Below are 15,397 nucleotides of genomic sequence, written 5' to 3'. Positions count from 1 at the left end.
TTGTTCTAGTGTCTGCAGTTTCTTCACATTTGTCTTGATCAATAATCTTCAGTCAAAAGACGATTTTATATGCCGTTAGATCAGGGGTTACCTTAATCAAAATGCTGTTTCTAGAGCCAGCAGTCCAATTAAAGAGTGTCTGTGCAATTAAGGGTTGAGTTTGCACAGACTTTAACTTTTCAAAAAGAGCCATAAAAGTAATTGATAGAAGGGAAAGAAAATATTTCATAATTTATCACAGTGGTAGAGACATAACAAATTATTTACAGCAGCATTAAAAAGGGGATGAGAGAATGTTGGTGACCAAAGTGTCAATCACAGCAGAAGATGTGCTATTAGAAGTGTAACGAGTGGCTTATCAGGGAGCAGAAATGATCTCTACAAGCAGCATTCAGGCATATAACTTTTTAAGTATAGCGGTATAACCTGCTGTGTTTCGGTTCTGCTTCGTTTGAATTTTGGACAGACTTGTTTGTTTTTTAGCATAATTGCATGACTGCACCAGTAGCCCCATGTTGCTCGGGTACTTATTGCACAGGGGGGAGTATTTCCTCATTTAGTATGCAGTCTGGAAAATACAGTGTCCTGCTAAAAGAGTTCAAGCTGTGTGCCTCAAATACCATCCACCATAATGGATGGATTTGCACTCTCAGTGTGGGAGCAGCATTCGTGACTGATGATGTTGTGTTAGAGTTACACTCCTGAAAATGCATACACTCCTGCGGGTTTTCACAAGTCTGACAGTTCAAACATGTATCTGTTGCTTTTTGCTACACTTTGCATTTGTTTGGTCTTCTCTGTGCATTCTTTGTGTCCAGGTATTCCAGAGGTTATTGTGCATTCTCCTTATCATACTTTGACAACAAATGCACCAAAATCAGCCTTAAACCGATCTATAATCACATTTCTATGTTTGTATTACTCCTAAATGCATTTATTTCTTTTACCAAAGCAGAATTTCAGGTGTAATTTAGCTGAGCTACACTACACCAATTACGCTCTGCAGTACATGCACCCCTGGGTGGCAGTCACTGTTTGTAATGTACCAGAGAGAGAGAGAGTGAGATTGTAAAACTACCATTGAACTTGCTGCTAAAGTTCAGGATTTTGTTGAACAGCTGCAACAGAGTCATAAGCTGAATACACACACAAAACCACACACACAAACACACACGGCTTGTGCATATTTTAAAAGCAGACCACTTCATCTTTCTGTCCACCCTGTAAACCTGCCAGACGTCTTGACAACAGAAAAAGAGGGATGAAAAACATAAGTCTCAAGTGACTCCTGGAAAATTGGTGGTAAATTCAATGGAATCCATTTCTCACTGTCACACTCCAAGAAATGCAAAGGCTGCCACACGTACCTATACCTCCCACTGTATGTCACCTTCACATTAGTGGACAGTAATAATCTCAAACAATTAAAGAGCTTGTTTTTAATGAATGAAATAAGTAAGTAGGTGAGAATTAGGGAAGGCAAGCGCAGAGAATGTGGAAGGTCACTTTCAAAGCCCTTCTTCATTATGGATCCTTAATATAACATAATTATCCCCAACCCCTCTTCTTCACTTTCAATTTGTATTTCTCAGTCATCCTTTAGTTTTCCAACTTTTAAATGAGATCCAGAACAGACAGGGTTAAAAATTCCAAAAATAGCTTCACCTGAAACGAGACATGATTCAAAATGTTAATTGCTTGGTGTTCAGTGCCAGGTACAAGAACTTTATAAGTAATGACAAGGTGGCAAGGATTTAAAATGTGGCTGCAAACTTTTTATAGTTAATTTTGTCCATCCTCATGTAACCTTTTAGGTTTTTTACTGTGGAGAATTGAAAACACATGGTTGGATGACACCTTCCAAATTACAGTTTCTAATATTAACAAACTAGTTTTAAAGTCTGTCAGTAAAAAACTAAAAATAAAAACATATGAATATTTACTACAATTGCTCCACTTTTACTTTGCATTATTTTTTGTCCCTTTTTTATACAAAAACCAGCGTAGAGAAAGCATAACGACAGAGAGAGAGACATCCAAGGTCAAAACCACATATATGAATATTTATGCTGACATTTTTTTTCACGAACCATCTAGAAGGGAGGAGGCGACAGCAGGCCAGAGCTGCAGCATCGCATACTAATCAGCAATGATAAGCTGTGTCGATGGTGAGCTAACAAAAGACTCGCATGTCTATGACACAAGCTATTAGGTGTTATGTAAGTCCGCAGCTGTGTGAAATGTAGCTGTAATGTAGTGTTTTACTGTCCAGTGAAGGGTTTATGGGATTATATGGAGTTCATGTAGATAGATGTAGATGTAATATAGACCTTCCCACTCATAGTAGAAACCATTCATTAGTCCTAGTCTTCATAAATGACTGTTTTCTTCAAACAAATCACATTTTGGCCTTTGCTGCTCCACAGTGTAGACAGAAAGTCTAAAAGAACACTGTATTGCTTAAATTGCGAAGGTTAGCAGTATTGTTCAGTACTTTTTACTGCACCAGTGCACATATAATTACATTTCTGTAGTTACAGGTGCCCTTGAGTCATTACTGAGCACAACCACGGTTGTAAATTACCAGGTACATTTGGTGAGGTTAGTGGGGTTCTTGCTACCTCATGGCTTTAAGGCTCCCTACAGTTAATTAATTCATACGGCCTCAACAGAAAATATCAATCTACCAGATGGTTTCCTAAATCAGCCCAAAGAAATGACAGAGGGCTCCAATAAATCACGTGCAGATTTATTTTAAATTGGCTTCATCAAAATATAATAATAATAATTACTACAAAAATCTCATAAGGCTTCATAAAGGTTTGTATATCCTACTGTAGATCAATTCAGTATAAACTGACTAAAACTGCTGTAATTACTGGTCTTAATCCCTCAGAGCATGGAGTGTTCGAGTGTTTTCTAATGATAGAGAGAGCAAAGTGTTGTCTCTGCTTTAAATGATGAGGTAATATCAACATGCTGAGTCCTTCTGAAGGATACAGCTATCAGCAGTCACATATGTGCTTCCCACATGATTTTACTTTGCAGTACATATAATCTTAATTGCTCACAAGCACTGAAATTACTTTACAGCTTGTGATATTTTAGCCAAAGATTATGTACACCAATAATACCTGCTGGCCTGAACTATACTGCTTAAATCAATTTTCAGCAAAACTCAACAGAGCAGTAACCTTTATCACTATATATTGATTTCCAGGAGAGTTCATGTATAGTTCAGATGTCTGAAGTATTATGGAAATAATGTGAATGTAGTTTTGAATAAAACCCTTACCCTTAAAGTTCTTACATAAAACATACCTATAGTATTGTTATTGTATACTGGGGTAGACATTGATCATTTCCAGAGTGAGACACATGAATGATAAGTTAATTTTTTGTTTTCACAGTCTGTGTCCAAGAACAGATTAATTGATTTTGGGTAAATCCAGGAATGGCAAATTGTTTTTCCTCAAAAAAAAAAAAAAAAAGATCTATTGTCCGTCTTTTTGTTTATCTACTTGGCTCATTTTGCAAAGTAGACATTTTGGTAGACATCTTCTGTCTTTGTTTCAGCAGCTCTCACATCTTTTGGAGCAAACACACTTGATTGATGGGCTCCATTAATTTAATGACATCAAAGCCCAGGAGAGAAAATATGTTTATGAGGAGCATAATGCCAACTGAAAACAGCAACATTATTGGAAGATGAAAGCACGTCTCTTTTCATCTGTGACAATGTGCTTGTTTTTATCCCAGTGGACAGCGCAGGGTTATCCTCACAAGATGCTAATGATGTGTTGCCTTCTGCAGAGATCAGTCATCAGTCTGTGTACGAGCCACTGTTTCCCATCATTATTCTTTTAAGGCAGCAGTGATGAACAGGAGGAGGGGAGCGGGCGATTCAGCCTCTCAACCCCACATGCCTTGTCATCTTGTGTTAACATCTTGGCTTGTTTTAAGGTGAACCGCTTATCAATCATTTTATTCATAGCTGATCCTTCACCTCATCAGCCAAAAGACTGATATTGTGATTTGTGTCTGTAGGGTAGCTTTTAAAACCTGAACAAATATTAGCTCTTTTCTGTAGTGTATTGCACAATATTTAGGAATATATACAAAAGTATATACTTGTTTGGTGGAAATTTCAGTGCAGTCCTGATTTAAGAGCTGCAGCATCTTATGTTTTAATAATTATGCTTTAATTATGACAATATTAAAAAGTATATACTTGTTACCCTGCATGTATGACCATGCATGTATTGTGAAATTGTGATGATCTAAATGTTAAGGAGCTTATAGTGTATCTGTGCATTTAAGAACAGATAAATAAAAAGCAATGTGCTGTTTCAGCGTTTTGTTATTGCATAATTATGTTATTATTTTATACCAGAATTCTCTGATGTGTGCAATTTGACATATAAGTGATTGATACGGCTCTAAATTCCTAAAATAACATTTTTACAAAACCTGAAGGATAGTGAACGAAAATCTCTTACTTGGTCACCAATTACTGGGTAATTATTAGTAAGTTTCCTTGTTTCCTAATGCTATAAATATAGTTTTAACAGTGCAGACAGTACCAGGTAATTTTAAAGTTTCACAGATGTTTCAAATGACAACTTACCATATGATTATATCAATGTTTCAAACTCATTAACTCAATTTCGTTGTAATATTGGAACAATTAATGAGCAATCATTGCATAATTTAGTGGCCTGTAATTTACTAGGTTACCAAAAGCATAAATTAATAAAGGTGCCACCAGGCAAAACCTTAAACCCAGAAAGTGCAAGTGTTCTTTTGTAGGAATGAAGATTTTATATTATAATTGGCTCTTTCGAGTCCTCTAAGTTAAATGAATTTTAAATTAAAGCCCATCTGCTTGTAGATGCATTAAAAACAGGCAATCATGCAAGTAAAGACTACAGGCAGCTGTGATAGGATCAGTGTATGACAGGGTGGCCTAGTGGTTTGTTGTTTATTGCTGTAATGACTCAGACCATCATGCAGGATGAGATATGTAAGGTCACACACGTTTGGACACTTTAGCACCTAGTGGTAGGGTTGACAGTAGACTGAAATATGCTTTATGAAGACCTTGTGACTATATGCTATAAGGAGGATGGGGCACTCTGTCTGCGGGTTTCATTTTACACCTTCGTTCAGTATCACAAAGTGTAGGATATAAGATTTTGCAGGTTATGTTGATTTAAATAAATACATTTTGAGTGTCTATCACAGCCTGTCAGGAATGCTCTGAAATTGAGAAAATTTTGACTCTGTCTTGCACAAAACCTCCAGTATTCTTCTGTCCCACAGTTTAGCAGCAGAGCTGTTTCACTGGCGTTTACGATTTAATATTGTACGTCATTGTATAACACTGACCTCTGCAGGGTGATAAGAGTATAACTAACACTAAACCTTTTTTTAGGTTTCTTCATTTGGAACTTTCAGTCTTCTTTAGTAACATGTATAATATATATATATATATTTGTATTGTCAAGAAAGAAAAAGGAATTATGGAGAATAAGTAATGTCTGTAATTGATAGAGGTAAACAGTAAGACACCACAGACACTAAAACCGCTGTAACTGTCTTTGTTTGTATTCATAAAAACCACTGATCTCATAGAAAATGCCAGTGTGGCAGCCTTCTGACGCTGGGATGCATTTAATGAAATGAATGCAGCCTATATGAAATGAAAGATGGTGCAATTCTGTTAACACACCTTCTACTGGTGTTGTGTATTACTTTTTTGATGATGCAATGGTAAAACTGCCCAGTGGTTAATAAAATCTACGTAATGCCATTTGATAAACCATCAGTGTGACGACTAAGCATCTTGTGTATGTATATATGTGAGTTACATTGACAGTTGTGTAACATTTAAGGTGATTTTTCTCATCTTATTTGCGGTAGATATTATCTTAAATGACATTTACACTAGTCCTGAGTTAACAGTCTCTTTCTAATTTATCGAGAAGAACACTTTCACAATGTCCCTCAAACAGCAAATACCCAAGAGATATTTTTTAGAACAAAAATGTGGAAACCTCAGCCAATTTGGCATGTGTGGACATTCTAGCTGTGTGGCATTTGAGGAATGCTGACACACACTTCCTGTTTCCTGTCCATTCAGGAAACTGCGGGGGTTTAACTCCCTGACTGGCCTGGCCTCTCTACTCTGTTATCTCCGAGATACTGTCTCTGACCCTCAGGGGTGGTTTCATAGAAGACCAAAACTACTGTAATTTAGTCAGGTCAGTTTTTTTAAAGGTTTCCTGTGGGCAGCTGTAGTCTCTCATGTTTGATGGGCTAAATGTTTACATTTTTAGTTAGTACTTTTTCTTTGGGTTGTTTTTCCTCATTTTCCTCGTTTCACTGGTGTTTGAACAAAATTCTAACTAAAATGAATCATTTGATCTTCGTGCTGTAAAAACAATTACATGATTATTATGTGACACATTCTGTGCTTGCAAAGCCTGTATTGAATACAGAGGAGGAAGTGTTGTCTTCTTTATAATGTCACACTGACGACATTTCTGTCGAGCAATAACCTGCTGCAGCACAAAAAGCCTTTTTAAATGTGCCGTTTTTTTGTCGTTACTGTGATAACATAGCGAATCGAAGTCTTTCAGTTATCTGTTGATTTAAAAATTGATCACTGCAAGAAGTTCAAAATGAAAATGTAAATTTGTTTTTATTTACAAGAAAGTTTCTGCAAATATAAGTTTTCTTTAAAAAAGGCCCTTTCTTTATATATTTGCTGAATGACAAAGGGAATTTTTTAAAAAGTGCAAAGTATTGTGCATGTAATCTCAGGTTGCTTGTTTCTGTACCATGCAGATGTTTAATTTGTAACTTTACCTGTGCCGACTTCCCCAGGTCCAAAGTCCTTTTTATGTCATGCGTGTACTGTATTTATATTTCCTTATTTCTACTGTATCGGTCCATCATGCCGGTCTTATTGACATAACGTCTCCTCTGGCTGTGGGAGCCCTTCTACAGTCAGTATAATAAAACTTTGCTTCTGCACATTTCCTTTCTTTTCTGACACATTTTCAGATGCTTGTAGCTGCTAGAGTCAGATGAAGCCATGAAGAGTTTTTATATTCACTCAGACAAAAGCGGAAAAAAATATATCCATTTGAATTGTCAAAAAATATTGAATCAGTCATAAAGAAGGTAGTTGGTCCAATTTATGTCATTCATCTTGTTAGGATTGGAGGTTTTTTTTCAGCATTTTGTTTTTCTTTTTAATCACGGGTGCATCTCATATTGTCCCTCCGTGGCGATAAAGAAATCGTTGAGAGTGTTCTGCAGAAATTCAAAAGTGGGCCTGTCCTCAGGCTTCTGCCTCCAGCACATCATCATAATTTCATAGAGTTCGTTAGGGCAGTTTTCGGGGCATGGCATCCTGTATGACTTGTCCAGGCTCCTGATCACCTCTGGGTTGGTCATGCCTGATTAGGAAAAAAAAAAAATCCAGTGTGAGATCTTGTGATTTCTTGGCTATAAAATATCAGTGCAACATTTTGAATGGGTTTCCATAAAATTAAATAACATGTAATTTCCAGTTGAGTATGTTTTTCTCTCATTTTATTTTTATGTCATGTACCTGGGTATGGTATTCTTCCATAGGTGACCACTTCTGTCAGGAGGATCCCAAAGGACCAAATATCTGACTTGATGCTGAACGTGCCGTAATTGATGGCCTCCGGAGCCGTCCATTTGATTGGAAATTTAGCACCTAGTTATCAGAAATAGGGGAGATAATGCAGTGGGAAATTATGTTTCTGATTGGTGACTGCAGAAAATGCGTAGGTAGATTCTTGTATGTGGGCTTAATCCTCTTAATGTGGGCTGAATTTTTATTGCTCTGACAGCTGGTAGAGATTTCACTCAAGATTCTGGCTACGTCTTTAATACATGTGGTTGTATTTGTTCTTTAGCAGCACGGAAAAATATTAGTTTTGCTGTATTTTTTGCAGTGTTATGAATCAAACAATATAATGGCATTATATATACAACAGCCTTACAATAAATTATCCCTTACAACTGTATGATCATTTTAGTTGCAGTTATTGTCCAATGTGTTAAAAACTGTGTACTCCACCTTCTTGAGCTGTGTATTCTGTTTCAATGATCCTGGCTAGACCAAAGTCTGCTATCTTGCAGTGTAGGGTCTCGTTGACCAGGATGTTGGCTGCACGCAGGTCTCTGTGGATGTAGTTTTTCCTCTCGATGTACGCCATGCCTTCGGCTATCTGCCATATAGAGAGGACAAGAAGAAAATTGGAAACGGCCTTTTACAGGAATTACCAAATGCAATGCTAAGTCAGGTTAAGACAACTACACATCATAGAACACTGAATCCATAGAGTATAATGTCATTTTATTCTCTACAATATGTGCTTGTTTGCCCCTGTTAGTGTGTACGGTATTCACAGTTGAGCATATGCCATAGTGTAGCTATAGTACATGTGCATACTCTATGTATGTGTGAATGTGTGAGTGCTTATGTGTCTGATAATGTTAGCAAAGTGCGTTTAACAGGATGTGCCAACTCTCAGGAAGTAAAAGTGCTTTTTTTGGAGGGGCAAAAGCTCTTGGGTAGCTCACTGTGGATGGAAAAATAGCATGTTTTCCTGTCCGGATGTTAATAATTGACGCAGGGTGAGGCTTCTAAGCCAGACGAGCAAAGGCCCCGCCACAGAAACCACACAGCTACTGCTGACAGTTTCCACGTGTGCTCACATCATGGCTGTCAAAGTGCACACTCCAACAGACATTCAAAGTATTACAGTAGAACAGCTAGTATTTATAAATAGACTTTGAGGTCAGCAGTAAGGTTTGTGTTTTTGAACCGTGCAATATTCTGCAAATTTAGTATGAATGCAATGTTGATGTAAACAGTGGCTGCTAGAGCAAAAAAAAAAAAAAAAAAACAGAACCACCAGGCCAAATGGAAAAAAGAAATGTCTTGGCTAATTAAGCTCTACAGTACTGTACAGGCTTTCGTTACATCACAGAGATGTATGGTTTATCAGTGTGATGAAAATGTCAAGCCCCTACGAAAGTGAATGAAAAAGCAAAAACCACAGAACAGTTTCTCACCTGTGCTGACATGTCTATCAGTTTATTTAGCTTTAGCTTTTTTCCCTCATCCGTTTTTAAAAAGTCCAGAAGACATCCTGCAAATAAGAAAAATATCACAGAACAAGTGATGAAAGATAGATAACATTTTGAATGAGAAACTATTGCTTCGTGGTAACTTCTGCTAACTGTAGCACGGAGAGTCATGTTGCAGCATCTTATACAGTATTTTGGTGAGGATGATACAGCTTGATGCATGTTTTGGGGTAAAAAGGACCACATAAGGCAGTTTGGTGCAACAACCATACAAAGTTGCTGGAGGTTATCCATGAAAACATTGATAGGTTGCAGATATTCGAGGCACGTTTAACCACGCCTCACTGTCTATGGTTAATTTCCGCCAAAGATTTGAATCATTATTCCTCGCTTCCTCTTTCTCTAGTTTGCTTACCATTGACCATAAACTCGGTAACAATAAGAATGGGCTCCTTAGTGACCACAGCATGCAGGCGCACCAGTCTGTCATGCTGCAGCTGTTTCATCAAGTTAGCCTCCTGGAGAAAGGCCTCAGGCGCCATCGTTCCCTCTTTTAAGGTCTTAATAGCCACCTTCTTGGTGTTCTTGTAGTAACCTGCAGTAGGATTTAAAGCAAAGTTTTTAAGACACTGAACTTTACAATCTTGGTAAGAAAATCTCTCCGGTGTCTGGCTCTGTTGGTAGATTTCGCTCACCCATCCACACTTCTCCAAACTGCCCAGCTCCGAGTTTCTTCGCCATCTTCAGTGTCTCTCTGGGTATCTCCCATTCGTCGTGGGCCCATGGCTGTTGGGGTGCCTTAGGCTTACAAGGAGCATATAGCCGCTGACACAAACCATCTGCAGTACCTGCACCGACATATGATATGTGTAAATATAATATAATACACCATGTTTTTCGTCTTTTCTTTGACGGTGTGCTAAATTTAATTACTGAAACAATACAGGTCCCCAGTTTCTTTAAATAATTTTAAAAGTGTTTTGTGTTTATCTGCGTGCTTTGTGCTCATACGTCGCTGTGTGTTGGCAGCCATTCTAGAGATTTGACCTTCTTATCATGTGGTTAAGACACAGGAGTGGAAAAATTATCACTTCTCTCCTACAGGAAATGCACAATGCATCACAAGTGTCTTACTTCCCCATTTAATTCAGTATCAGTGTTGTACATCTAATGATTTACAGCAGTAAACTGAAACAGTATTTTTATGTTCCATAATAATTTTTCAATTATGAAATGTTTTAGCTTGAACCTGCTTATTTTGAAATGATGAAGATTAAAACTTCGTGAGAATTATATGGGTAAATGTGGTGCATTACTCACGGCTGTAGTATCTAACCAGCTCCTGTAGGGATGGAAATGTGGTGGAGGGGGAGATATAGTAGCCACCTTTGTCCAGACTGCGGATCTTGTAGTGTTTTACCACATCTCCTTGTTCTGGTACATAATCTCTGATTGACAGTGAGAAGGACCCTAATGGGAGAACAAACAGATTACACTGTCACATATAGGAATTAATCACTGAAAAGTTTTAAAATAAGACATGATTGCATTTGTGAATAAGGCTTTCCTTAAGATGCATTGCAGCTGAAATTCTAATCTGTGGCATGATCATAAAAATATGCTGCTGGTAGTCACCTTTACTAGTCTCACTCTCTCGAATCAGAAAGGCACCCGGTTTATTTCCAGGAGCCAAAAGCAGTCGTTCAGTCTCTCTCCTACTCAGATCTTTGAAAAACCACCTGCAAGAGACATAACCCCGAGTGACATTTTCTTGAAAAAACATGTATTGCTACAGTTTGATAATAATTCTGTTGTGTGTAAAACTGTTGCTTACTTTTCCACCTCCATTGTGTCTGCTCTAACTACATAATTACATGGTATGAAGCCTTCCTGTCCAGTCAGCAAGGATTTTGCCAGCCACCATTCTCCATTTCTGCAAACAAGATAAGCACAGCAGATCATGTTTATTCCTTCACATCAGAGATGCTAAGTAAATTTGTTTCATTGCAGCGGGATATACGATGCATAGTAGGTACTGGGATGAACCTTACTCTTGCAAAATCTTAAGTTTGTCTCCCTTTCTGAAAGGTAGATCACCGTCATTGGTTGCTTTGAAGTCATGTTGTGCCACAAACACAGTGTCATCTAAAATCAAGCAAATCGTTATTTCAAAAGGAGCTTATTGAATGATCTCGTTTTATATAGAGGTATATATGTTTTTCAACTGCTCTTTTTTGTTTGGCCTGCATTTCTGTGTATAATGCTGTATTTTTTTTTTTTAATCTTAACATATATGATTTTGTTTTTATACTCTCTACGACATAAAAAATGACTTTGTTTTTTTTGTGAATAATCTCATCTCTTCCCCTGACGAGAATAGAGGAAATCCAATTGAGATTTTAATCGCTAAATGTAGCCTGCTCTTACTGCTGCTAATGTCTTTCTGCACAGCAACAGTCAAATACATCGATGCAGGCCTGCTGGTTTTTTAATAGAAAGTTGGTTATATGTGTGATTACCGTTATCCGGACAGGAGTTGGCACTTTGTTCCTACAGAAACAGAAAAAAAAGTAATTTTAATACATTGATACTCAAAGTGTGCAGTAGTCTAAACTAATGAATCCAGATTAATATGATGTTGGAGTAAATTACTACACTTAAAATAAAAGTTGTTTACTTACTATATGATTTGATGGATGAACAGCTTGAGAGTTGTGTTTTATTTTGTAGAAATTGTCCTCATTTACTTGTTTCTGGCCACTGCAAGTGCATCCCATTCTGAATACATAGTGGAAATGATTTCTTTCTTCAGTTGTATTCCATAATATTAACATGATTTATTTGCTATTACATTAATTACATGCTGCACCATGGCATGATGTTCATTTGATCAGATATTGTCCCCTATACCATACTGAAGGTTCGTGCTAAGAGCCTCAGATGAAGTTACAACTTGCTCATCCTGATGCTTTTACCTGATAAAAGAGATGAGCTTTATTGAAGCTGTTTTCAGTCTCCACTCCTCCCACTGTACAGCCTGGTCTCTGAGTTCATGCCCGATGCTGGAAAATGAATTAAACGTGATCAAATCATCAGTAAAGAGCCAGTTTTTATTTTTACGTCTTGCCCACAAGAGCAAGTAAAGCAAATTGCTTCTCATAAGAGGAAATGGAAAATATGTTTACGGCTTTATATAGTATCATTTGCATATACAGTTTATGATACAGCCCAGTTGTCTTGTCAACGTTAAAAACAAAAAAAAAAAAAGTAGGAGTAAAATAACTGATTTGTGGCAGATGCATGTACTGTCAATTCAGTATTTTAATATTTGCTTCATTGTGAAAACTTTAAGGCTCTTAGTGGCGCTTTCTGAATCTGTTTGAAGAGTCGGTCTCATAAGATTGTTTGTTTAAATACAGTATTTATCAGCATTGTGCAACGCAATCAAAACCTCAAAGTCTACAGCTGTACTTATATCTCATATTACTCATATGTGGCCATACATGATTTGTCTGACCAGCATAGCACCTTATGAGCACCTTAACCTTATGAACGCCTTAATAGGAAGAATGAAAACTTGTCATTTTTCATTAGTCCATAAAATCTCATAGAAAATTCAAGATGAACTTTTATCAACCAACTGTCATGATAACAGTTTTTTATAGCTGTAGATATTCCCCCGACGTGTAACTAAACGTGTGGTGTCGATATTAAAAGTGGAGGCCATATTGCTGTTGAACAAACTTTCTATAGTTAAGTGTAACATTATAAACTGAAGTAACCCACACACCCCATATATGTCTTCATGTAGAGAAACATAATGCAAAGGGAAGATTGTTTTATATTTTTACATACACGTGTACACACAAAATGGAAATTTACACTTTTTCACACATGCTATAATTTTTATTTGAATGTATGGCGTGTAATATCTTCTTGTGCGTATCACACTTTTTTTAAATTCCTGTACATTTTATGCTGTGGTAATCACATGAAAACTCTTTATTATTAAACTGTCAGCTTTACATTTTTTAAAATTTAACATTATTAAAAACACTCCTTTTGATTTGAAATTTTACACTATGTAATAGTGTTATAGTTCATTTTATCAACATAAGATCACAGTATCTGCACTTGTGTTAGTGCTCTGTAGTGAGAGATAATCACATAGTAAATATAAGTACATACCTTGAACTTGTCCCCCAGGCTCGTAGCTTCAAACGTAGTCCAGATGCAAAATGTCTTCGGTTTCCTTATTGAAAACCAAGTGCTTGTCAGTGTGTCACTCTCACTCGCTCATTTCGGTTTTGAACTCTCTCTCTCTCTTTTGCTCTCTCTCTTTTCTCTCTCTCTCTCACAAACACACAGCAGAGACCAGGGCCTCCCCTGGGGGGCTACATTGAGTTTACTGTAAGTAAACCATTTATTTTGTCTGGTAACTCCCTCCCTTCCCTCTGTTGCAGCTCATCTAACACAATATTACATCATTAGCACATCACATTATCAGCAACATTACACATCAACTACTAATTACACTTCTGTCAAACCCTCAACTAGTCAATGGATAAAAACAAAAATCGAGTTTGTCTTGGTAGTCTTATGACTCACACGTAAATGACAACCTAGGGGCAATTTATCAATCAGAGTACAGCAAGAACGAGGTTATGAACTTATACAATTGTATATAAAAATGTGTTGTTGGTCCCATTATTTGTATTAATATGCAGCTCTAGAATTTTTACATTTAAAATGCAATTGCATATAAAATGAAAGTGGAAAGAAGTGTATGCCGACCCTGCATGCATCTGTATGAGAGACTGGTGGGAGAGATGGTTATGATTGAATGTTGGGTACTGTAAAAAAAAAAAATAGTGATACATTTCTCAGTTCCTCTGGTCGGTTAAGACACTATTGTATTCATCTTTGCAACTTAGCAAACCATGATAACAAACCATGTTTGTGGTAGAGCAGTGCAGTAAAGCAGTACACGTTCCCACCACAAGATGGACTGATGAACCAATCATGAAGCCCTCTGACTGAGAAATATTTGTGTCATATATCTGTGAATATAGACATGACACACAGCAATGCCAAGACAGGAATAACAGATATTACAAGCATAAACATAATGTGCTTTCATGTAAGGGCATCATTTAGTAAACATCATCTGTTACCACCAAATGTATTTGCAGGCATTCAGTAGTTCTTGTTACTATTCTCTTACTCAGCCAAACTCCTGTTAAAACAGATTTGGCAGAGGCAGCACCGAGGCAAAGGATACAATAAGAAGACTGTTCATGTGCCCAGTATATCATTCAAAGTGAGACAGGTGCACTTCTGTTTTGGAGTTATTGCTGAAAACAACACTTTGTATTAGCATTATTGAAATTTTAGGTAGAAATAGTCTTATTTTAAATGAGGAGGAGCTATAAGGTAAAGTAATAGTTTTAGTCATTGTTTGCTTTGAAAGTAAATGACCAATAAACAATTAATAAACACCACTCCTGTGGGTTGTCCAGTATTGACACTAGAGGGCGCAGAAAATCATGTTTTAAACCCTCACTCTCCTAAACCAGGTCCAGTACAATTGACTAGTTTTTCCCCTCAATTCACACTATTTCTATTAATAGATAACCCTCACACTGACCTGTATAGAAATGGTTCAATAGAGTGTGCACTCTATGGGGATTTTTGTTGTGTAATGCTTGTACTGTATATCTGTGTCTGGTAGTGGGGGCAGGTTGCGGATGTGAATACAGATGTGAAGGTTGTCACATTGAGGTCTAGGTTGAAGGAGGAATGGCAAGCTGATGTGCGGTCAATCTATCAAAGTACAACAATGCTTTGGTTTTTCACACCATACACTGCAGTTAACCAGCTCTTTCCTATTCTCAGCACACAATGCACTAAGAGGGAATTCACCCCTTGTCTTTAGCAAGGGAAACAGTATATACCAAAATATGTCCTTGAGTTATCTAGCAGTAATTATGACCCCTTTGTTTCTGGTTTGCATGCTGAATTACTGTAAACGTTATTAAGAATGAATCAAAGAACTTTGTAAGGAAGATATCATTCAGACTATGTTGTAACCTATAAGTGCAAGGAACAATAAATCTTGCAGCACCGGAAGTGTTTGTTTCCTATGTGGGGTTTTATACAACACGCAACGTGGGGATATTACTCTCTGGGCAACACTTCACAGGTTTTTGTTTGGACCACCTGTACTGGGTGTGTGGGGACTGTGCTGTGCTGTAGTTCTCTA

General features: G+C 37.3%; 1 protein-coding gene across 1 annotated transcript; it reads right to left on the bottom strand.

Moving 5' to 3' along the window:
* Window positions 1–6,677: 6,677 nt before the first annotated feature.
* blk (BLK proto-oncogene, Src family tyrosine kinase) lies at window positions 6,678–13,428 on the bottom strand. Its single transcript, XM_026318774.1, has 14 exons — window positions 13,324–13,428; window positions 12,111–12,197; window positions 11,817–11,913; window positions 11,655–11,685; window positions 11,187–11,280; window positions 10,970–11,068; window positions 10,771–10,874; window positions 10,456–10,605; window positions 9,831–9,983; window positions 9,551–9,730; window positions 9,121–9,197; window positions 8,120–8,270; window positions 7,622–7,753; window positions 6,678–7,466 (listed from the first exon to the last, which is right to left on the bottom strand). The coding sequence occupies exons 3-14, from the start codon at window positions 11,910–11,912 to the stop codon at window positions 7,264–7,266; spliced, it is 1,470 nt and encodes a 489-aa protein (XP_026174559.1). The 5' UTR covers window position 11,913; window positions 12,111–12,197; window positions 13,324–13,428; the 3' UTR covers window positions 6,678–7,263.
* Window positions 13,429–15,397: the final 1,969 nt, after the last annotated feature.

This window comes from Mastacembelus armatus, chromosome 24 (genome assembly GCF_900324485.2).
Source record: "Mastacembelus armatus chromosome 24, fMasArm1.2, whole genome shotgun sequence".
Lineage (NCBI taxonomy): Eukaryota > Metazoa > Chordata > Actinopteri > Synbranchiformes > Mastacembelidae > Mastacembelus > Mastacembelus armatus.
This window is presented reverse-complemented; position numbering and strand designations above follow the sequence as displayed.